The sequence below is a fragment of the Salmo trutta genome, chromosome 29 (genome assembly GCF_901001165.1).
Source record: "Salmo trutta chromosome 29, fSalTru1.1, whole genome shotgun sequence".
Taxonomy (NCBI): Eukaryota; Metazoa; Chordata; class Actinopteri; order Salmoniformes; family Salmonidae; genus Salmo; species Salmo trutta.
Window position 1 is genome coordinate 44,584,703 of NC_042985.1, and position 24,137 is coordinate 44,608,839.

Genomic DNA, 24,137 nt, shown 5'->3' on the forward strand with positions numbered 1-24,137 from the left:
GCGGCTCCGGGCTGGCGGGCGGCTCCGGCGGCACTGACCCAGGATTCACCAGGCTGGGGAGACATGAAGGAGGCCTGGCCCTGGGCGCAGGCACAGGACTCCGCGGGCTGGCGGGCGATTCTGGCGGCTCCGGACAGGCGGGCGGCTCTGGCGGCTCCGGACTGGCGGGCGGCTCTGGCGGCTCCGGACTGGCGGGCGGCTCTGACGGCTCCGGACTGGCGGGCGGCTCTGACGGCTCCGGACTGGCGGGCGGCTCTGACGGCTCCGGACTGGCGGGCGGCTCTGGCGGCTCCGGACAGGCGGGCGGCTCTGGCGGCTCCGGACAGGCGGGCGGCTCTGGCGGCACTGACCCAGGACTCACCAGGCTGGGGAGACATGAAGGAGGCCTGGCTCTGGGCGCAGGCACTGGACTCACCAGGATGGGGAGACCCACTGGAGGCCTGGTCCGTGGAGGAGGCACAGGACTGACCAGGATGGGGAGACCCACTGGAGGCCTGGTCCGTGGAGGAGGCACAGGACTGACCAGGATGGGGAGACCCACTGGAGGCTTGGTCCATGGAGGAGGCACAGGCTTGACCAGGATGGGGAGACCCACTGGAGGCCTGGTCTGTGGAGGAGGCACAGGCTTGACCAGGATGGGGGGACCCACTGGAGGCCTGGTCCGAGGAGGAGGCACAGGCTTGACCAGGATGGGGAGACCCACTGGAGGCCTGGTCCGTGGAGGAGGCACAGGCTTGACCAGGATGGGGGGAACCACTGGAGGCCTGGTCCGTGGATGAGGCACAGGACTGACCAGGATGGGGGGACCCACTGGAGGCCTGGTCCGAGGAGGAGGCACAGGATAAACCGGGCTGTGGGGGAGCACTGGAGTTCTGGTACGAAGGCTCTTTACCCACACTCCAGGCTGAATGCCCACTTTGGCCCGGCACGGGCGGAGCGCAGGTATTGGGCGAACTGGACCCTCCCAGCGCCCTGGAGACACAGTGCGCAGAGCCGGTGCAAGATAACCTGGACCGTAAAGGCGCACTGGAGACCAGACGTGCTGAGCTGGCACAATCCGTCCTGGCTCGATGCCTGCACTCGCATGGCACTTGCGGGGGGCTGGCTATGAACACGCACTGGAGATACCGTGCGCTTAACCGCATAACACGGTGCCTGACCAGTACTGCGCTGCCTCCAGTAAGCACGGGGAGTTGGCTCAGGTCTACCGCCTAACTCCGCCAATCTCCCCGTGTGCCCCCCCCCAAAAATTTTTTGGGCTGCCTCCCGTGTCCGTCGCTCTCCCTCGGCAGGTTGTTGCAGTGGTCAAATAATTGATCCCATGTCCAGTCAATCCTTGACTCCAACACCTCCAGCGACCAGGATGCAATGACCTCCCGATCACGCTGCTTCATCCCCTCCTTGTACTGCTCCTTCCTCCGCTGCTTGGTCCGTTTTTGGTGAGTGATTCTGTAACGGCCGTCGTTAGAGAAAGACCAAGGTGCAGCGGAGGATGTGTTCATCTTGAATGAATTTTAATACAAAAAGAGAACACTTGACAAAATAAACAAAATGAAAGCCGACAGTTCTGTCAGGTACTAACAACGAAACAGAAAGCACTAAACAGAAACAATCACCCACAAAAACCCAAAGGAAAAACAGGCTACTTATGTGTGACTCCCAATCAGCAACAACGAACTACAGCTGTGCCTGATTGGGAGCCACACACGGCCCAAAACAAAGAAATACAAAAACATAGAAAAATGAACATAGAACGCCCACCCAATGTAACACCCTGGCCTAACCAAAATAAAGAACAAAAACCCCTCTCTATGGCCAGGGCGTTACAGCAGTGCCCTTCTTTGGGTGTAGGAACTGATCAGAGCCTGAAGGTACGGAGGTGCCATTCCCCTCACAGCTCCATAGGCAAGCACCATGGTCTTGTAGCAGATGCGAGCTTCAACTGGAAGCCAGTGGAGTGTGCGGAGGAGCGGGGTGACGTGAGAGAACTTGGGAAGGTTGAACACCAGATGGGCTGCGGCGTTCTGGATGAGTTGTAGGGGTTTGATGGCACAGGCAGGGAGCCCCGCCAACAGCGAGTTGCAGTAATCCAGACGGGAGATGACAAGTGCCTGGATTAGGACCTACGCCGCTTCCTGTGTGAGGCAGGGCCGTACTCTGCGAATGTTGTAGAGCATGAACCTACAGGATCGGGTCACTGCCTTGATGTTAGCGGAGAACGACAGGGTGTTGTCCAGGATCACACCAAGGCTCTTAGCACTCTGGGAGGAGGACACAATGGAGTTGTCAACCGTGATGACGAGATCATGGAACGGGCAGTCCTTCCCCGGGAGGAAGAGCAGCTCCGTCTTGCCGAGGTTCAGCTTGAGGTGGTGATCCGTCATCCACACTGATATGTCTGCCAGACATGCAGAGATGCAATTCGCCACCTGGTTATCAGAAGGGGGAAAGGAGAAGATGAATTGTGTGTCGTCTGTGTAGCAATGATAGGAGAGACCATGTGAGGATATGACAGAGCCAAGTGACTTGGTGTATAGCGAGAATAGGAGAGGGCCTAGCCCTGGGGGACACCAGTGGTGAGAGCACGTGGTGCGGAGACGGATTCTCGCCATGCCACCTGGTAGGAGCGACCTGTCAGGTAGGACGCAATCCAAGAGTGAGCCGCGCCGGAGATGCCCAACTCGGAGAGGGTGGCGAGAAGGATCTGATGGTTCACAGTATCAAAGGCAGCAGACAGGTCTAGAAGGATGAGAGCAGAGGAGAGAGAGTTAGCTTTAGCAGTGCGGAGAGCCTCCGTGACACAGAGAAGAGCAGTCTCAGTTGAATGACCAGTCTTGAAACCTGACTTATTTGGATCAAGAAGGTCATTCTGAGAGAGATAGCAAGAGAGCTGGCCAAGGACGGCACGCTCAAGAGTTTTGGAGAGGAAAGAAAGAAGGGATACTGGTCTGTAGTTGTTGACATCGGAGGGATCGAGTGTAGGTTTTTTGAGAAGGGGTGCAACTCTCGCTCTCTTGAAGACGGAAGGGACGTAGCCAGCGGTCAAGGATGAGTTGATGAGCGAGGTGAGGTAAGGGAGAAGGTCTCCGGAAATGGTCTGGAGAAGAGAGGAGGGGATAGGGTCAAGCGGGCAGGTTGTTGGGCGGCCGGCCGTCACAAGTCGCAGGATTTCATCTGGAGAGAGAGGGGAGAAAGAGGTCAAAGCATAGGGTAGGGCAATGTGAGCATGACCAGCGGTGTCGTTTGACTTAACAAACGAGGATCGGATGTCGTCAACCTTCTTTTCAAAATGGTTGACAGAGTCGTCCGCAGAGGGGGGGGGAGGATTCAGGAGGGAGGAGAAGGTGGCAAAGAGCTTCCTAGGGTTAGAGGCAGATGCTTGGAATTTAGAGTGGTAGAAAGTGGCTCTGGAAACAGAGGAAGAAAATGTGGAGAGGAGGGAGTGAAAAGATGCCAGGTCCGCAGGGAGGCTAGTTTTCCTCCATTTCCGCTCGGCTGCCCGGAGCCCTGTTCTGTGAGCTTGCAATGAGTCGTCAAGCCACGGAGCAGGAGGGGAGGACCGAGCCGGCCGGGAGGATAGGGGACATAGAGAGTCAAAGGATGCAGAAAGGGAGGAGAGGAGGGTTGAGGAGGCAGAATCAGGAGATTGGTTGGAGTAGGATTGAGCAGAGGGAAGAGATGATAGAATGGAAGAGGAGAGAGTAGCGGGAGAGAGAGAGCGAAGGTTGCGACGGCGCAATACCATCTGAGTAGGGGCAGAGTGAGTAGTGTTGGAGGAGAGCGAGAGGGAAAAGGATACAAGGTAGTGGTCGGAGACTTGGAGGGGAGTTGCAGTGAGATTAGTAGAAGAACAGCATCTAGTAAAGATGAGGTCAAGCGCATTGCCTGCCTTGTGAGTAGGGGGGACGGTGAGAGGGTGAGGTCAAAAGAGGAGAGGAGTGGAAGGAAGGAGGCAGCGAGACATGAGTCAAAGGTAGACGTAGGGAGGTTAAAGTCACCCAGAATTGTGAGGGGTGAGCCATCCTCAGGAAAGGAACTTATCAAGGCGTCAAGCTCATTGATGAACTCTCCAAGGGAACCTGGAGGGCGATAACTGATAAGGATGTTAAGCTTGAATGGGCTAGTGGTTGTGACAGCATGGAATTCAAAGGAGGAGATAGACAGATGGGTCAGGGGAGAAAGAGAGAATGTCCACTTGGGAGAGATGAGGATTCCAGTCCCGCCACCCCGCTGACCAGATACTCTCGGGGTATGCAAGAACACGTGGTCAGACGAGGAGAGAGCAGTAGGAGTAGCAGTGTTTTCTGTGGTAATCTATGTTTCCGTCATCGCCAAGAAGTCGAGGGAACGGAGGGTAGCATAGGCTGAGATGAACTCTGCCTTGTTGGCCACAGACCGGCAGTTCCAGAGGCTGTCAAAATAGGCTGTTATTTCAATCATTTGTTAGGTATTAAAACAAATTCTGCTAAGGTGTTCAGTCAGCTAAAATTATGTGGAATTGCATGAAATGCGTTTATAAAAGGCAAAAAAAAAAGCTACAAACTGTGTGCAACTTCTGCAAGCACCTACTACTCTACTGTTTTGTTCCAGTATGCAAAAGCGAGGATAATGCATGCAATGGTCACCCAGTTTACAAATTAAGCATTGAGTAACACATTATTACAAACACACCTGCATTCATATTTTCGTTACAAAATGTATCGATTAAATTTGGAGTTGTCATGCTGAAGTATGGCCACCTACAGTAATAGGAGCCTAGGTGCAAATCCTAATTTCCTATTAAAGTAGAATTTTCATCTTCAATTGACATCATTGACAGTAATAGGAGTGTATATTGACCTACTGTCGCTGGCCCCTGTCCATCCTCCCCTCTCCAGGCCCATGTGAAGGTTCAGGTGTCCAGTAAGAGCCAGCTGCTGTACATGATGAGCAGGAAGCACCGGGAGCTGGAAGGCCGGCTGGACGACATGCTCTCCCGTATCGCCAAGGAGACCGAGGAGATCAAGGACCTGGAGCAGCAGCTGACCGACGGTGAGAGGGACTAGAACTTGATGATTTGCTTGAGTCTTATTCATTAGGCACAAAAAGGAAGAAAACTGACTGACACGGGGAGGGGCTTTTAAAAAAATAAATATCTAGGCAAGTAAGTTAAGAACAAATTCTTATTTACAGTGACGGCCTACCCCGGCCAAACCCGGGCGAAGCTGGGCCAATTGTGCTCCGCCCTATGGGACTCCCAATCACGGCCGGATGTGATACAGCCTGGAGTCAAACCAGGGACTGTAGGGACGCCTCTTGCACTGAGATGCAGTGCCTTAGACCACTGCGCCACTCTACTTGAACAAGTTCAATTGGAAACGTTTTCCTTTGTAAAACATTTTCCTACAATGTGCCCTAATGAACACGACTCTGCTGTCTGTCTCCAAACAGATAATGAGAGAGAGCTGCTTCTGGTTGGGTTTAAAGTTTAGTTTAGTTTATTAGGATCATTAGCTATTGCACATACTCTTCCTGGGGTCCTCATAAAACGTACAAATACATGACAAAGTACAGAACAGTTAAAGACAAGAACAAAAGTTATATATTTGAAAGACCTCAAGAGACAACAAAAATACTATTTACACACTATTCATAAATACAGTTGAAGTCGGAAGTTTACATACACTTAGGTTGGACTCATTAAAACTCGTTTTTCAACCACTCCACACATTTCTTGTTAACAAACTATAATATTGGCAAGTTGGTTAGGACATCTACTTTGTACATGACACAAGTCATTTTTCCAACAATTATTTACAGACAGATTATTTCACTTATAATTCACTGTATCACAATTCCAGTGGGTCAGAAGTTTACATACACTAAGTTGACTGTGCCTTTAAACAGCTTGGAAAATTCTGTCATGGCTTTAGAAGCTTCTGATAGGCTAATTGACATCATTTGTGTCAATTAGAGGTGTACCTGTGGATGTATTTCAAGGCCTACCTTCGAACTCAGTGACTCTTTGCTCGACATCATGGGAAAATCAAAAGAAATCATCCGAGACCTCAGAAAAATAATTGTAGACCTCTACAAGTCTGGTTCATCCTTGGGAGAAATTTCCAAACGCCTGAAGGTACCACGTTCATCTGTACAAACGCGTTCTGTCTCCTAGAGATGAACGCACTTTGGTGCGAAATGTGCAAATCAATCCCAGAACAACAGTAAAGGACCTTGTGAAGATGCTGGAGGAAACGGGTACAAAAGTATCTATATCCACAGTAAAACGAGTCCTATATCGACATAACCTGATAGGCCGCTCAGCAAGGAAGAAGTCACTGCTCCAAAACCGCCATAAAAAATGTGCAACTGCACATGGGGACAAAGATGGTACTTTTTGGAGAAATGTCCTCTGGTCTGATGAAACAAAAATAGAACTGTTTGGCCATAATGACCATCGTTATGTTTAGAGGAAAACAGGGGAGGCTTGCAAGCCGAAGAACACCATCCCAACCATGAGGCACGGCGGTCGCAGCATCATGTTGTGGGGGGGTGCTTTGCTGCAGGAGGGACTGGTGCACTTCACAAAATAGATTGCATCATCAGGAAAGAAATGATGTGGATATATTGAAGCAACATCTCAAGACATCAGTCAGGAAGTTAAAGCTTGGTTGCAAATGGGTCTTCCAAATGGACAATGACCCCAAGCATACTTTGTGGCAAAATGGCTTAAGGACAACAAAGTCAAGGTATTTGAGTGGCCATCACAATGCCCTGACCTCAATCCTATAGAAAATGTGTGGGCAGAACTGAAAAGGCGTGTGCGAGCAAGGAGGCCTACACACCTGACTCAGTTACACCAGCTCTGTCAGGAGGAATGGGCCAACATTCACCCAACTTATTGTGGGAAGCTTGTGGAAGGCTACAATTTAAAGGCAATGCTACCAAATACTAATTGAGTGTATGTAAACTTCTGATCCACTGGGAATGTGATGAAAGAAATCAAAGCTGAAATAAATGATTCTCTCTACTATTATTCTGACATTTCACATTCTTAAAATAAAGTGGTGATCCTAACTGACCTAAGACAGGGAATTTTTACTAAATGTCAGGAATAATGAAAACTGATTTTAAATGTATTTGGCTAAGGTGTATGTAAACCTCCGACTTCAACTGTACATATTCATATATACAGTGCAGTTAAATGTGATCTTTAGAAAGTGAAGAGCCACTGTGATACGAAAAGTTTTTTAAAGCTAATTTAGCTTTTGCCTGAGTAACCTCTGGTAGCAGAGCATTCCATGATGACATGGCTCTATATATAGCTGAGCAACGCAATAAATCTGTTTTTGGTTTGGGCACAGAATAAACCCATAGTGGCATGTCTGTTGGGGTGTGTGCAGTGAGTTCAAAGTATTGGAACAGTGACCAATGTTTTCTTTTTTTGGCTCTGTACTCAATTACTTAGGATATGAAATGATACAGTGACTACAAGGTTAAAGTGCATACTGTCAGCTTTAATTTGATGGTTTTTTCATTCATATCGGGTGAACAGTTTAGAAATTACAGCAGTTTTTGTACATAGTTCCCCCCATTTAAGAGGACCGAAAGTATTGGGACAAATTCCCTTATGTGTATTAAAGTAGTCAAAAGTGTATTATTTGGTGACATTTTCCTAGCACGCAATGATTACTGTACATCAAGCTTGTGACTCGACAAACTTGTTGGATGCATTCATTCAGGACTATCCGTAATAATGGTAGCGTCCACATTAATGTAGAAGTGCTTAGAAACATATTCTATTCTTATTTACAATAAAAGTGACTCCAAAATGAAACATTACATTATTTACCATTTCATTTCTATTGGGCAAAAATAATGTGAAACACAACCAAAACGAACAGCAAATGCATCCAACAAATTTGTAGAGTCACAAGCTTGGCTCAGTTGGTAGAGCATGGTGTTTGCAACGCCAGCATGGTGTGTGCAACGCCAGGGTCTTGGGTTTCATTCCCATGGGGGGCCAGTACAAAAAAAAGAAAAAAAAATGCATGAAATGAAATGTATGTCGCTCTGGATAAGAGAATCTGCTAAATGACTAAAATGTAAATGTAAAATTGCTTGGTAGGAATTTTGGACCAAATACAACATTTCTGACTACTTGAATTGGTCCCCTCAGTCATTTTATCGTTTCAAATCCAAAATGCAGCGGTACAGAGCCAAAACAACAACAAAATTTTTTTATTATCCCAATACTTTTGGAGCTCACTATGTCTGTTTGAAGTGTATGCAAATAGATTATAAAGTAGTTAGACATTTTCAACACACAAATGTTTCTTAAAAAGACTAGAAGAGAAGTAGTCAATTTCTCCTTAACCATGAAACACTATCATGCATGTTGTTGATGTTAGTTCTGTGTGCAGTTAAGAGCAGGGTGAGCTACTTTGTTTTGAGCCAGCTGCAGCTTTGCTAGGTCTTTCTTTGCTGCACCTGGCCCTATTAAGATGGGACAAGATCAGAGCCTGAACAACTAGTACAGTTGATCTTGGTGTCAAAAACTCAGAACATCTACTAAATTGGTCCTTAGTAGGGTATGTTCATAGCAGTTGTACTTACATTTTATCATTACGCCATTGACCCTATTTGTTTCTTCCCAGGAAAATGTGGCATCATGTGCGAAGCTGCAGCTTTAACATATCTGCATATATCCCAGACAGTTCCCCTCCAAAAGTCCCGCTAATAGATACCTTGAGTTAGACACCATAGCTTCCTTGTTTCAGAAGCCTAACCCCCCATTATTATTCAGAGCTCTTCCAAACTCACATTACACCTACCAGGCCTTGCTGTGATCCTTCTAAATACCTGGAGAGCATAATTGCTATTTAGACTCACTGACACGGTCACGAGTCTCCCCACCATTGTTCTTAATTAACCAAAATGGATAACCAACCAATGGCACTGTCCCCCACCACAGGTCAGATAGCAGCCAACGAGGCTCTGAAGAGGGACCTGGAGGATATAATCTCTGGCCTGCAGGAGTACCTGAGCGGGGTGAAGGAGCAGACCCGGCATGCCCAGGCAGAATGCCACCACCTGCAGAGGGAGATGGAGGCCCTGCAGCGCTACCTGGATGAGAGCCAGGAGCAGCGCTGCCTGCTGGAGACAATCGCCACCGCCACTGATACAGAGAAAACACAGCAGCAGCAGGAGCTGGACGCGCTGAGGAGGGAGAACGCTGAGCTGCGGCGGGTGCAGGGTCAGATCAGCGCCTGCAAAGCGGAGCTGGAGAGCCAGCTGCAGGAGTGCAACACTGAGGCGGGCCAGCTAAAGGAGGAGCTGGGGCGAATTTGCATGCTTAGCCAGTTGGAGCACGCTGCCCTGCAGGCGGCGCTGGACAAGGAAAGGCAGTCCAAGGACAATGCCCAGGCCCAACTGCAGCTGGCTGCAGAGAGGGAGCAGCAGAGAGAGGAGCTCCTGGAACAGCTCACTGCTCTACAGGAGGACAAGGCCAGTCTGGAGGAGTGCGTGGGTGCTCTGCAGAGTTCTCTAAAGCAGGCCCGGGGAACATTGCTATGCCCACAGGAGGTGCAGAGGCATCTTGAGCAGATGATCAGGACCATCACCTCAGGGCAGCCTGGCCACATCAGGTGAGGGAGTCTCCCACTGTTCACCCCCAGTGAGATTGGGACCATATAGTTGGGTAATGGACTTGCCACAAAGCCTAAGTAAGGGAGATAGCCCTCAGTGGCGTCATGCTGTCAAATAAGTTAAAATGGTAAAGATGGGGTATGGGCTCTCATTCCAACTCTATGATTGGGACAAAAACATGATTTATGCATACTTGGTATTCACATCGCAATTTTTTAAAATGAATATCCCACAATTAATTTCAATAGAAACTTTGCAAAAATAGATACGATTCTGCGACCATGGAGAGGTAAATACTCTATTTATGGAAAAATCACATTGATGAACATTTTGGTCCTATCACCTACTAATGGCACTGCCTACTCCAGATAACTCGTTTTTTAAATCATAAAAATGTAAATCTAAAAAATATTTCATTTTATTTGGAATGCTAAGCCAGACAAAATTAAACGTGCCTATTTATATAATGAATGAGTTTGTGAGGCTAAAATGATTAAATATTAAAGCTTTAAACCTTTCACTAAAAGCTTCGCTCATACATAAATTATACTTAAACCCAAAATGGTTCTCCAGGAGATTATTAAGAAAGGCTCATCTTTTGTTAAAAAATTGCCTTTTTGCCTTTATACAGATTTTCTAATTTCCGACTAGTGGCAAATGAAATTTTGTTTGAAGTATCGCCCTTTCTTAAACAAGCCATACAAAGCTGGTTACAATTTCAGTTTTATCCTCCAGAAAAGATAGAACAAATATTACAACACATGTTATGGTTAAATTCAAATATTTTTTAAACATTCTTTATGGATTTTTTTTATTTTTTATTGTATTATATTTGTTAATGATATTATGAATAGAAACGGAGGAGTTATGTCACATATGCAGTTATTGAAAATATATGGGAATATCTGCTCAATACAAACTTTACAACCAACTGATTGCAGTACTAACACAAAAATGGAGGAGGCAAGTGGAAAAGGGAGAAGGTAGGGAACTTGTTAATTGGCTGACAGGAACTGGCATAAATAGAAAAATATACCAGTTTCATCTGAGGACAAAAATGTTGACAGCTGCGTCATACAGGATGCAAAATAAATGGGATGAGCTTTTCGATGTACCAATTCCATGGCCCATGGTTTATGAACTAGTACAAAAAACTACACTTGATTCAAGACTTATTTTTTTATTATTATATACCATTTTTGCCACCAACAGAATGCTATATATATATGGGGCATACATCAATCTCAGCTCTGTAGATTTTTCTGCAAAAAGGCAGAATCAATACATAATTTATTCTAGTATTGCCCCTATATAGCTTGTTTCTGGTCACAGGTTCAGGAATGGTTAAAAAAATCACAACATTCAATTAAAATCAACTTTACAAATAGCAGTGTTGGGCGATTTGGAAAGCCATAGTCAGTCAATAAATAATATAATAACTCATAGGAAAGGTTTTTATCTTTAGCTTACAATCTGTGGATAATATACGATTAGAAAGGTTAAAACATTTTGTAAAACATCACAGCATATTTGAAAAATATAATGCACATGGGAACCAAACAAGGGTGGTCTTTGGTGATAGGTGGGATGGGCTGAGAGTGGCGGAGGGTTGGGATTAAAGAGCTTATGTTTGGTAATGTATTATCGTTATGTGACTGCTTTATATAAAAGTACCATGTATGTAAAATGTGTATGTAAAATGTATGTATATGTGGCAAAAAAGCTATAAAAAAACTAAGATATTTGTCCTCCTCAGGGAGTGGCCAAGTGTTGGACTCATCATCACCTGCGGTACTACTCTGTCTCATGTTAGCAGGGTGCGCAGTGAAGGGGGCGTGGTGGGCCGCAACTTGGAGCGGCTGCAGCGTGAGGTGCTGGGAGTGGTGTCTGCTGCCCAAACATACCGGGACCAAGCCCAGCAGGGCCAGGCTCGACTCAGTCAGGAGCTGGCCTCCCTCCGAGAGCAACACAAGGCAGCCTGCCAGGCTGCAGCACAGGCCACGGTGAATCTCTTCTTTAGGCCACTGGTAGGATGTATGGTGAAGTTGGGTCAGTTTCGCATTTTACCTTATTGCTTAAGTTTAGGATTGGGGAGAGGAAGCTGATCCAAGATCTTTACCAAGGGAAAACTTCACCCCCTGGGAGGAGGGAAGCATCTCTGACTGATTGGCCACTGCTGTTGTTTTACTTGTTCCCTGTTGTTCATGGCTTGTCCCACCCACCAGCAGGCAGCAAAGAAACTCGGTGAGGAGGAGATACTCCAGCTCCGGGAGGAACTGCAGGAGGCTCGAGAGCTCCAGAAACTGATGGGCCAGCGGCTCCAGGAGGCTGAGGATGAGCGAGAGCTTTTGCTCACTGAGCTGGAGGAACAAGACAAACAGGTCGTTACTTCCACTGCTCAAAGGATCTACGAGTCTCCTGCCCACTAGTGTATAAGTATAACACACACAGAGAAAACAACTGTACCGCTAGAGCTACTGTTTAGAAACCATTGTGGGAATGTATCACATTATAATTGTAAATGAGTTAAGTTGACAGGATTGCTGAATGAATGGATATAGATGGACAGATAGACAGACGGATAAATTGACTGACTCACTCACTCACTGACTGTAGGTTCTTGTCTCCCCCAGATAGAAGTGGGCGAGTGCCACACCCAGCAGCAGCTGCAGTCTCTGGACTTGGAGCTGCTGGAGCTAAGAAGCTCCTTCACAACGGCAGACAAGATGTCCGCCCAGCAGTTGAGAGCCACCAAAGAGAAGCTCCACTCCTTACACACCACCGTGGAGCAAATCAACCAGGAGAGGGCTGAGGTGGGTGTCTCTTCATGAACACCTATAAGCTGTGTCCCAAATGGTACTCTGTTCCCTATATAGTGCACTACTTTTGACCAGAGCCCTATGGGACTAAATAAATCACCGTAGACTAAATAACTCTGTCTCTCCTTTTCGTCGTCCTATACTTTTGCGGTGTGTAGGGAGACTGAGTTAGACTAAAGAGAATAGCTCTTTTTCAATGAATCTGTCCTCAATTTCTCCCTTTCTTTCTCTTCTTTCCTCCATCTCAAAATCCTTCTCTCGCACCTTATTCAATACGGTTGAGAAGGAGGCCAGGAGTTAAGATGAGAGGAATCGAGGAAAGACTCATTAAGATCGAGTCAATCTATTTGTGACATGTTGTGTTAATGCAGGATGCGGAGGAGCTGGAGGGGTCTAGGGTTCTAGCAGCCGAGATCACTCAGAACCTGACCAAAGCCGAGGCTGAGATTCAGCTGCTGCAAAAGCTACTGAAAAAGCTACTGAAGTGCAGGGTATTAAAAAAAGCTAAGACTACAACTCCTACAGAAACAATGCTGCATCCCAAATGGCACCATATTCCCTATATAATACACTACTTTTCACCAGGGCACATAGTGCTCTAGTCAAAAGTAGTGCACTATGTAGGGAATGGGGTGCCATTTGGAACACACACATTAAGATCGAAACACCACCGAAACATCAAAATAACAAAAGAAATGTACACCCAATGTAATAACACATTATAACACGATCATAACCATATCATAATGTCATAACTGTCATGACCCATATATTTACACCTGTTGTGACAGATATTGCGTTATTTTATGACAGGTTATGACACCTACATAAGAGTGCCAAGAAGTTTCCTTTCGCTTGAAAGTTGGTTTCTTAAATCCTTTGTTGTTGCTGTAATTAATTATTTACAGCCATGTTTGTTTTCCTCATATTTTAAGTAACTTGTAGAAAATACACAAACATTAAGACCATCCTGTGTCACTTTACTTGGACTAAGAAAATATACTTTATGACCAATTAGGCCTATCTGGCTTATATGATCCATCACCAACATGCCCTTATATCAGTGTTGTACATGAGTAGAGATGTACTCTTATTTAACAATTATGTGCTCACCTGAGTAAGATTTGAAGTTTTCTTTCCATTAGATGCATTTGATGGACCGAAATAGCCTGGGGGGTATTTCAGACAACAGCATCCAACAGCAGGAGCTGGATCGACTGAAATGGGCCTTGACCAGAAAAGAGGCCCAGACTAAGCAACTACGGGAGCAGCTCGCCCTGGCTAGAGAGAGTTAGTGGGCTGAACAGTTTGTTTTAGCCCTTTTTGGTTGAGTCAGTCTTAACACTGTAAAAACACCCCAATTCACCTATTAGGCCTAGCCCTGTATGTATTTCTGAAGCTTCGATGCCTACATCTATATATATATATATATTTTTTTTTAATATATACTTTATTGCACTATAATCCACTTTGTTGTTGTTTTGTTGACATCCCCAATGTGACTTTGACTCCACAGAGAATTGCGGGAACCTGGAGGAGCTTATGGGGGAGGTGTGTGCTCTCAGGGAAAACCTGGTCCAGCAGAACCAGGTCTTATCCAGCCTCAGAGACCCTCACAGGACCAGGGGTCACTGGTACTATGTCTCATCATCCACAAATGTAAGGCACCACCACCACCTACCAACCTCCCTATGACTGTTTCAGTAGTTGATGGTTATGCTGCAAACTCAGAAGAACCCAGAACCAAATAAAGCTAACTTATTCGGTTTCCTTCTGGGGAAGGAAACCACCTCCACGAAATCCTGATTCGACAAAAGATATAGTGATGCTATACCACCGAAACATCAAAATAACAAAAGAAATGTACACCCAGTGTAATAACACGTTATGACACGATCATAACCATATCATAATGTCATAACTGTCATGACCCATATATTTACACCTGTTGTGACAGATATTGCATTATTTTATGGCAGGTTATGACACCTACATTAGAGTGCCAAGAAGTTTCCTTTCGTTTGAAAGTTTGTTTCTTAAATCCTTTGTTGTTGCTGTAATTAATTATTTACAGCCATGTTTGTTTTCCTCATATTTTAAGTAACTTGTAGAAAATACACAAACATTAAGACCATCCTGTGTCACTTTACTTGGACTAAGAAAATACACTTTATGACCAATTAGGCCTATCTGGCTTATATGATCCATCACCAACATGCCATTATATCAGTCATCAGCCAAAAAGTGTGTCTCTTGTCCTGCTCCTGAAATATGCTCCTGCATTCATCCCAGTCATCAGCAACAGAGCACTGGGGTAGATGTGTGTCTGACATCAATGTGAGTGCAATTACAATGCTAATTTAATATGGTCTATTTCAATATATATAACATAGCCTACGTGTCAACAGTATGTTTATGGTGTAATGAAATGCTCTGCCTTGTGTGGTAGGTTTTGTGGGTTTTGACACTCGTGTAGGTGTCATAACCAGCCATAAAATAACGCAATATATGTCATAACTGTGTTATGACTATATTATAACAGGTTATGACAGCTGTTATGGCATGGTTATGACCATATGAGTTGACTGAGTATGAGGGCCAGATTTGGAATTTAGCAAGGATACCAAGGTTAACACCCGTACTCTTACGATAAGTGCCATGGGATCTTTAGTGACAACAGAGTCAGGACACCCATTTAACATCCCATTCAAAAGGCTGCACCCTACACAGGGAAATGTTCCGAATCACTGCCCTGGGCCACTGGGATATTTTGGGGGGGGACCAGAGGAAAGAGTGCTTCCTACTGGCCCTCCAACACCACTTCCAGCAGCATCTGTTCTCCCATCCAGGGACCAACCAGGACTAACCCTGCTTAGCTTCAGAGGCATGCCAGCAGTGGGATGCAGGGTGATGCAGGGTGTCAAGTAGAGTGTTACCATTAAGATGAAAGCTGCAATGCCGGGGTTCAAGCTGTGGGCCCACTGTGCCGCCATCAGGACTATTTGGACACATTGCCTTAGGATGAGCTACTTTTTTACTCCTTACCACAGTAGGCAAATAACAGAACTCAAATCAACCAGATCATGCAATATGCTTTTGATGTATTTTGGACATTGGTTTATGATATTGACTACTTTAAACATCTTCTTCTCCTGAACTGCTGGACAGATTGGTACAACATTTGGTATATAGCATCTATGGATGCACGTCTTCAAACCCCTAGAGTTGATTGACACACCGGTGTGTCAATCTAAGTAACATAATAAAATAATCCCCATCCAAATCTGTCAGTTAAAGAAAGAGAGATGGATGCATTGGATGGGTCTCAATCCACCGCATCGGCCGATGTCGCACTTCCGTATCTGTGGTGAAAGGTGGCAGAGCTAGAGTGGTGTTTGTCAGACCATGAGACATCCCAAAAATCGGTCTTCTCGTGTAAACGTCTGTAGCATCCAAATTGTTTGGCCGACAAACTGTTATGAGAGGGGAGACGAACACGATGATGGTCTCCTTCCTCTACGAAGTGTCAGGGGTCTGAAGTCAGTACGGTCTGTTTGCCAACTTCTGTTTGGTAGTGTCCGAACCGTTTGGACTACAAACTAATGGTGTTCTCTGTTTTGCCCATTCGACCCCGACAAGTGTCACGGGACACGTCTGAAGGTAACCAGTAGCGGTTTAAAAAAAACTAATGGAAGTATGAAGGTAGTTTTGTGACTACCCAAAAAAAGGGGTTAAGTACACAACAGCCACAAGAGCATTAGTGAGGTCGGGCACTGATGTTGGGCGATTAAGCCTGGCTTGCATTCAGGGTTCCAATTCATCCCAAAGGTGTTCGATGGAGTTGACGTCAGGGCTCTGTGCAGGCCAGTCAAGTTCTTCCACACTGATCTCGACAAACCATTTTTTTATGGACTTCACATTGTACATGGGGGTGTCGTGTCTTTGCTGTCATTAATGTGTTTGAATGTTATTTTCTAAAATCAAAAACTACGTTTAATTATTACGCGATTAAATTAACCATATAACAATTAAGTAGTAATCTGGGGCACCACGGAAAAAGTTTATATAACGAGATACTGTTTTCTGAATTATCTCTTAAAGATAAAGATCTCTTGGGGGAAAAGGGCGTTCCATTACGTTTGGAATAATGTCTGTGCTGACGTAGGTGTGGTTACTGACTGGATAAACTTTACATGAAAAACTTTTTTTATTTAGAAGGCCAAGATTCCATTTCGTCTTCTCTCAAAGAGTTTCATATTTAATCCTAGAAGTTCCACAACATTTGGATGTAAACCTGACAACTGGGAAATATACACATTCAGAGATACAGTTATGTTATTCCATCCTTAATGAGATCCCAAAACAACAACTGATCTGACATAATTGTTTTTTAAGTACCCACGGATCCTTCCAACTGTTTGGATTACAGAAATATTGTTTCGTTATCCAATCTTGGATGTCACAGTACTACAAAATCTCTCTCTGTTGTAACGAAGGGACTTTTAACTTCCCTTTCACTGTATGGCAGTGAGAGAGTTCCTGCTGGTATTTACGAGCGTCATAAAACGGCCAACTTCACCTCTCTCCCTCTCTGCGGGAGAGAGAGGGCGCTGTAGAGCGGACCCATTGTAACATGATTCTTCAGATCTTCACAGGAGAGTCATGACCGAGGCATTGTCATGCTGAAACAGGCCAGACCTTCCCCAAACTGTTGCCACTAAGTTGGAAGCACAGAATTGTCTAGAATGTCATTTTATGCTGCAACGTTAAGGGGCCTAGCCTGACCCATGAAAAACATCTACAGACCATTATTCCTCCTCCACCAAACTTTACATTTGCACTATGCATTTAGGCATGCAGCCAAACTCAGGAGATATAAACATGTGCCTGTTATAGCGCCACTGTGTGGTCGATCTGAATGTGCTTGCATATGTTGAGTGTTGACAGTGTTTGGAATACGTACACCAAGTTTTGGTACAATTCAAATATCGGTGTCTGATCTGTATGTATTTATGTGCCAGACCACGCCCACATTAATGTTTATCGGTCAGTATATTTGACATACTAGCCTAGAAATTGTTGCGTTGGGAGACATTGGTCCATAGATACCATGTATCAAGTTTCGTGCAGATCGGTCATTTGGTGCCAGAGGAGTTGTGTTTTAAGTGTTTTCTATGTAGTATGTGTAAAGCCTAAGTTATACTGTATATATGCAACGCAAGACCGCAAAATGGCGATCCTGCTTACTTGTGTCAAGTTTATTATTGCAGGGCTGTACACCTTTGCGTATTTTTCCTACACAATTACGCAGGATCGCCGTTTTTACATAGCTATTTGTAGGTCTTAAATTGCATATTGCATTTGGTATAAATTAGGCTTAAGGCTGGTATTGTACAGGACTATATACTATAGTTTTATTGTCTGTTTCTCCTTGTTCCGTCAGGCTCACAGTTTAGGTTCTCAGGGCTCTCAGGATTCAGGTGTAGGGTCGCAGTATCCTTCCTCGCCTGACAGGGGGCACCGCAGCAGCAGACACAGGGGGGTCAGCAGGGATAGAGGTCCCCAGCCTGGAGGGGGATACTGGGTCTACTCCCCTCCGGTGCACACACCCTCACACACTTACAAAGGAAGAGGTATGTATAGGCACATTGCAATTTTCCTCTGAGACCTCTGTAGTTACACTACGATACAGCAAACCGTGAGAGTCAACACAGCTGTGTGTGTGTGTGTGTGTGTACGCATCGGTGTATGTGTGCATCGGTGTGTATCCGTATGTGTGTGTATGTGTCTACGCGTGCTTGACCCCTCAGGTGAGGCGAGGGACAGTGGTGGTGAGAGCGATGTGGCAGACTGCAGCTCCTCTGGGATGGGGACTGGGGATCAATTCAGCCATCCCCCTGGCTCGGCCATCTACACCATGCTGCCCGACGGTTCGCCCCTGCCCCCTGGCTCTGTGATCTATGCCCCCCCTGCGGCCAGCCTGGCAGTCAGTCCCGGGACGGTCATCTACGGGTCTCCACCACAGGGGGCCCACCTGGTCTATGGCCCCAGCAGCCTCTCTGGGCCCTGGCTCGGAGTCAGCCTCCCCACCGGGGTGCTCCACTGCAACATGCCGGAGCACAAGGAGATGGTGGGTGACATGGATGAGATGATGATTCCTAATGGTTTGAATGGACTAATCCAGTGTTTCCCAATCCTGGTCGTGGGGACCCAAAGATTTCCGCTTTTAGACCGAGCACTAACACACTCAGAAATACAGTGTAGACATTGTTAATGTTGTAAATGACTATTTTAGCTGGAAACGGCAGATTTTTTTATGCAATATCTACATAGGCGTACAGAGGCCTATTATCAACAACCATCACTCCTGTGTTCCAATGGCACATTATGTTATCTAATCCAAATGTATCATTTTAAAAGGCTAATTGATCATTAGAAAACACTTTTGCATTTATGTTAGCACAGCTGAAAACTGTTGTCCTGATTAAAGAAGCAATAAAACGGGCCTTCTTTAGACCTGTTCATCTTTCAATCACCCATGTGGGTATATGCTCCTAAAAACCAATCAGGAGATGGGAGAGGCGGGACTTGCAGCGTGTCAAACGACAAAATAGAACCAAGTTCTACTTTAGCGCTTGGCTTTGCAGACCCTCGCGAGCAGTGTTGGTGCAATGATTGAATAATATGTATGTGTACATTTATTTTTGCAACGCTCGCTCACGCGACGGGGGCGATGTGGTCAGCATGTAAGCCATAAAAGTGTGTGTGTATCTATTCGTTCGTCTGTCCATCCGTCAGGAGAGGGAGCTGGCCAGGCTTGAGCAGCTGGTGGAGGAACAGCCACGTGGCAGCCAGGGCCCAGGGGAGGAGGAGAGGCAGGCCCATGTGGAGAGGGATGTGCTCAGGCACCAGGATCAGCGCACACAGCTCAGACTGGAGCTCAGAGAGCTCCGGAGAGCCTTAAGCCAACTTCGCCGCCGCAGGTACGGTAACCCTCAGCTCTCACAATCCAGCAGGGTTAAGGTAAATTCGAATTGAAGTCAGTCAATTCAGGAAGTGATTTGAATTAAAAATTCTAAATTTGGAAAAACTTTTGACATAAATAACTTCTCCTTTTAAGCTTATTGAGAAGTAATTGAAAATAAACACTTTTTTTCAATTATTGGATTAGAATTTTAGTTTACTTCCTTAATTGACTGACTTCAATTTGAATTGACCCCAACCCTGCAGTCCAGTACATCATATTTATTTGGAGACTAAAAGACCAACTTGGGGACATCTTGCTCAGCTATGTGTGTGTCTCCTCAGAGAGATGCTGGAGGGCCGAGGGGGGTCAGAGGTTGTGGAGGAGTCCCTGCGGCACCACGGGGCTCTGCTGGATGAGGTGGGATGTTTGGAGAAGACCCTGCTCCGCCGCAGGGCTGAACTCAGGGAGGCAGACCGACTGCTGCTGGAGGCTCAGAGCAGCTTGAAGGACACAAGGACCAAGGTCACATATATTGACATATATCACATATACAATGTTATTAGGAAGTGTATATTCGACCGGAAGAAGAAAACGTACGCTTAGGCATAGGGATCGAAATAAATAAGTTAATGTTAGCATTAAGGTTAGCATACCTCCGTCCACCACCATTAATTTTCTGCCAGTCAAATATAAACTGCCATACTCTTATTACCTCTTGGGTGGCTGCACCCCCCTCCCCCTTCATTTAAGGGGGAGGGGGGTGCAGTAGTCGGTTATCAGCAGCTTGATAATCTGTCCTTCTGGTTTAAAATATTATAGTTGAATTACTGACCGTCTTACATTTGAAGACTTTGTTGCTGGTGAATGGTGATATTTGTCTGTAGTACCATCTCTTGTATCATTAGCCAGCAGTGTTGTAACAGACTGTTTCATGTGACCCTGTGTAGACCAAAGAGACTCTCCAGCAGCACACTGAGGCCCGGAAGCGGCTCGCCGACACAGAGCGGGATCTGGAGGAGCTGGAACTCCGCACTCGGGACAGCGCCTCTTTGACGGTGGAGGCCAAACAGCATCTCAGGGATCTGCAGGAGGACCTCCAGGAGCTGAGGAGACGCAAGGAAGAGCAGGGAGACACTCTGCAGAGGGTGGAGGAGGTGGTGGCTGCCCGCGACCTGGTGTTCCAAGAGGTCAACAAGAAGGTGAAACGAGCCAGTGAGCGATTGGAGGCCCTTCAGAGCCAGCTTGAGGAGACCCAGAGCAAGGAGGCCGCACTGCTGGAAACCTGCAAACAGTCTGAGAGCACCCTCGCCCAACGCAGGAGCGAGCTAGAGCAACTCAACATTCAGGTATTGCAATGACATTCTTAGTTTCTCTGTCACAATGTCAAGTCAAAGTTTATTTAAAGGGTTCACAACACACTTAGCTGTGCTGGCCACTCCATTATAGACAGAATACCAGCTGACTGCTTCTTCCCTAAATAGTTCTTGCATAGTTTGGAGCTGTGCTTTGGGTCATTGTCCGGTTGTAGGAAGAAATTGGCTCCAATTAACTTATTTGGGCTCAAATCCCATTAACGGGATCGATTTGACAACATCCGGTGACATGGCAGAGCGCCAAATTCAATTTTTTTACATTTTTATATTTAACTTTCATGTGCAATACACCAAATGAAAGCTGAACTTCTTGTTAATCTAGCCACCGTGTCAGATTTCAAAAAGGCTTTACGGCAAAAGAAAACCATGCGATAATCTGAGGACAGCACCCAGCATACCAACACATGAAAATCAGATTTCAACCCACCAGGCGCGACACAAAAGTCAGAAATAACGATTTAATTCATGCCTTAACTTTGAAGAACTTCTTCTGTTGGCACTCCAATATGTCCCATAAACATCACAAATGGTCCTTTTGTTCAATTAATTTCATCGTTATATATCCAAAATGTCCATTTATTTCGCACATTTCATTTGAAAAAAAAAAACACCGGTTCCAACTCGCGCAACATGACTACAAAATATCTTAGAAGTTACCTGTAATCTTGATCCAAACATTTCAAACAACTTTCCTAATACAACTTTAGGTATTTTTTTACGTAAATAATCGATCAAATTTAAGACGGGATAAACTGTGTTCAATACCGGAGGAAAACAAAGAAAGCACATTCCAGGTTGCGCGCATCAAAACATTAGAGTGCACTCGGCTGGACCCACGTTCTGAACTGCCGTACTTCTTAATTTCTCTAAAGAAAAACATCAACCAATTTCTAAAGACTGTTGACATCTAATGGAAGCCATAGATAAGCAAGCTTATTTCTATTAAAATGGGCTTACCATAGAAAACCAATGGAAAACAGGTTTCGAATGCCAAATCAGTTCTGTTATACTCACAGACATTATTCAAACAGTTTTAGAAACTTTAGAGTGTTTTCTATCCAAATCTACCAATTATATGCATATCCTAGCTTCTGGGCCTGAGTAGCAGGCAGTTTACTTTGGGCACACTTTTCATCCGGACGTGAAAATAGTGCCCCCAAGCCTAGAAAAGTTAAGCGGCGTCCACAGGGTATGGCATGGCATTGGAGTCGCCTCTTCACTGTTGACGTTGAGACTGGTGTTTTGCGGGTACTATTTAATGAAGCTGCCAGTTGAGGACTTGTGAGGCGTCCGTTTCTCAAACTAGACACTCTTATGTACTTGTCTTCTTGTTCAGTTGTGCACCGGGGCCCCCCACTCCTCTTTCTATTCTGTTTAGAGCCAGTTTGCGCTCTTCTGTGAAGGGAGTAGTACACAGCGTTGTACAAGATCCTCAGTTTCTTGGCAATTTCTCACATGGAATAGCCTTTATTTCTCAGAACAAGAATAGACTGACGAGTTTCAATAGAAAGTTCTTTGTTTCTGGCCATTTTCTATGTAGATATTCCATTTAAGATCAGCCGTTTCAAATAAAATGTATTTATAAAGCCCTTCTGACATCAGCTGATATCTCAACGTGCTGTACAGAAACCCGGCCTAAAACCCCAAACAGCAAGCAATGCAGGTATAGAAGCACGGTGGCTAGGACAAACTCCCTAGAAAGACCAGAACCTAGGAATAAACCTAGAGAGGAACCAGGCTATGAGGGGCGGCCAGCTACAATAGTCATTTACAACGTTAACAATGTCTACACTGTATTTCTGATGAATTTGATGTAATTTTAATGGACAAAATATTTGCTTTTCTTTCAAAAACAAGGACATTTCTGAGTGACCCCAAACTGTTGAACGGTAGTGTAGGTCCAAAAGGCATCTTAACAGCTTCTACCCCCAAGCCATAAGACTGTTGAACAGCTAATCAAATGGTTAACCGGACTATTTGCATTGACCCCCCCCCCCCTCTTTTTTTACGCGCTGCTATTATTTTTTACTTTTGTTTATTTAGTAAATAACAGCTACCTGTTGTATTCGGAGCATGTGACAAATAACATTTGATTTGTTTTGAGTACCTTCCAGAAGGACAACCATCTCTGCAGCACTCAACCAATCAGGCCTTTATGGTAGTGGCCAGACAGAAGCCACTCATCAGTAAAAGGCACACGACAGCCCGCTTGGAGTTTGCCAAAAGGCACCTAAAGGACTAGACCATAGGAAACAAGATGCTCTGGTCTGATGAAACCAATAATGAACTCTTTGGCCTGAATGCCAAGCGTCGTGTATGAAGGAAACCAGGCACCATCCCTACGGTGAAGCATGGTGGTGGCAGCATCATGCTGTGGGTATGTTTTTCAGTGGACGGGCCATGGTATTTCAAGCCTATTTAAGTCAAAAATGTAACTCGAACACTCAAAAACATTCAGTGTCGTCTTGGTAAGCAACTCCAGTATACTATAAATTTGGCCTTGTGTTTTAGGTTATTGTCCTGCTGAAAGGTGAATTTGTCTCCAAGTGTCTGTTGGAAAGCAGACTGAACCAGGTTTTCCTCTATGTTTTTGCCTGTGCACAGCTCTTTGCCATATTACGCTTCTTTGCCATATTTTTTGCAGTTTTACTTTAGTTCCTTATTGCAAACAGGATGCGTGTTTTGGAATATTTGTATCCTGTACATGCTTCCTTCTTTTCACTCTTTCATTTAGGTTAATATTGTGGAGTAACTACAATGTTGTTGATCCATCCTCAGTTTTCTCCAATCACAGCCATTAAAGTAAGAAACTGTTTTAAAGTCACCATTGGCTTCATGGTGAAATCCCTGAGTGGTTTCCTTCCTCTCCGGCAACTGAGTTAAGAAGGACACCTGTGTCTTTGTAGTGTGAGGGTTTATTGATACACCGTCCAAAGTGTAATTAACTTCACCATGCTCAAAGGGATATTCCTTTATCCTTTTTTGCGAGGCATTGGAAAACCTCCCTGGTCTTTGGTTGAATCTGCTTTTGAAATACACTGCTCGGCTGAGGGACCTTACAGAGAATTGTATGTGTGGGGTACATAGATGTGAGGTAGTCATTCAAAAATCATGTTAAACTATTATTGCACACAGAGTGAGTCAATGCAACTTATTATATGACTTGTTAAACTCATTTTAGGCTTGCCATAACAAACTTTAATCCATTTTAAATTCAGACTAACACAAGAAAATGTGGAAAAAGTCAATGGGTGTGAATACTTTCTGAAGGCAATGTTATGGAAAGAGTAGATGTACCTAATGTTTTGTATACTCAGTGTATATCTCCCAACCTGTCTGAGGGGTCACGTC

General features: G+C 45.3%; 1 protein-coding gene across 2 annotated transcripts in view; it reads left to right on the forward strand.

Moving 5' to 3' along the window:
• Window positions 1–24,137, forward strand: part of cntrl (centriolin) — an 89,372-nt gene that overhangs the window by 59,060 nt on the left and 6,175 nt on the right. Inside the window, exons 12-24 of one of the 2 annotated variants that reach the window (XM_029722322.1) lie at window positions 4,878–5,031; window positions 8,954–9,626; window positions 11,441–11,630; window positions 11,853–12,008; window positions 12,261–12,440; window positions 12,818–12,937; window positions 13,592–13,736; window positions 13,963–14,105; window positions 17,890–18,079; window positions 18,257–18,576; window positions 19,245–19,429; window positions 19,755–19,935; window positions 20,361–20,759. In XM_029722322.1, the coding sequence (XP_029578182.1) occupies window positions 4,878–5,031; window positions 8,954–9,626; window positions 11,441–11,630; window positions 11,853–12,008; window positions 12,261–12,440; window positions 12,818–12,937; window positions 13,592–13,736; window positions 13,963–14,105; window positions 17,890–18,079; window positions 18,257–18,576; window positions 19,245–19,429; window positions 19,755–19,935; window positions 20,361–20,759 (3,036 nt within the window). The remainder of the gene's footprint in view (window positions 1–4,877; window positions 5,032–8,953; window positions 9,627–11,440; window positions 11,631–11,852; window positions 12,009–12,260; window positions 12,441–12,817; window positions 12,938–13,591; window positions 13,737–13,962; window positions 14,106–17,889; window positions 18,080–18,256; window positions 18,577–19,244; window positions 19,430–19,754; window positions 19,936–20,360; window positions 20,760–24,137) is intronic. The other variant, XM_029722323.1, reaches the window with a different exon arrangement.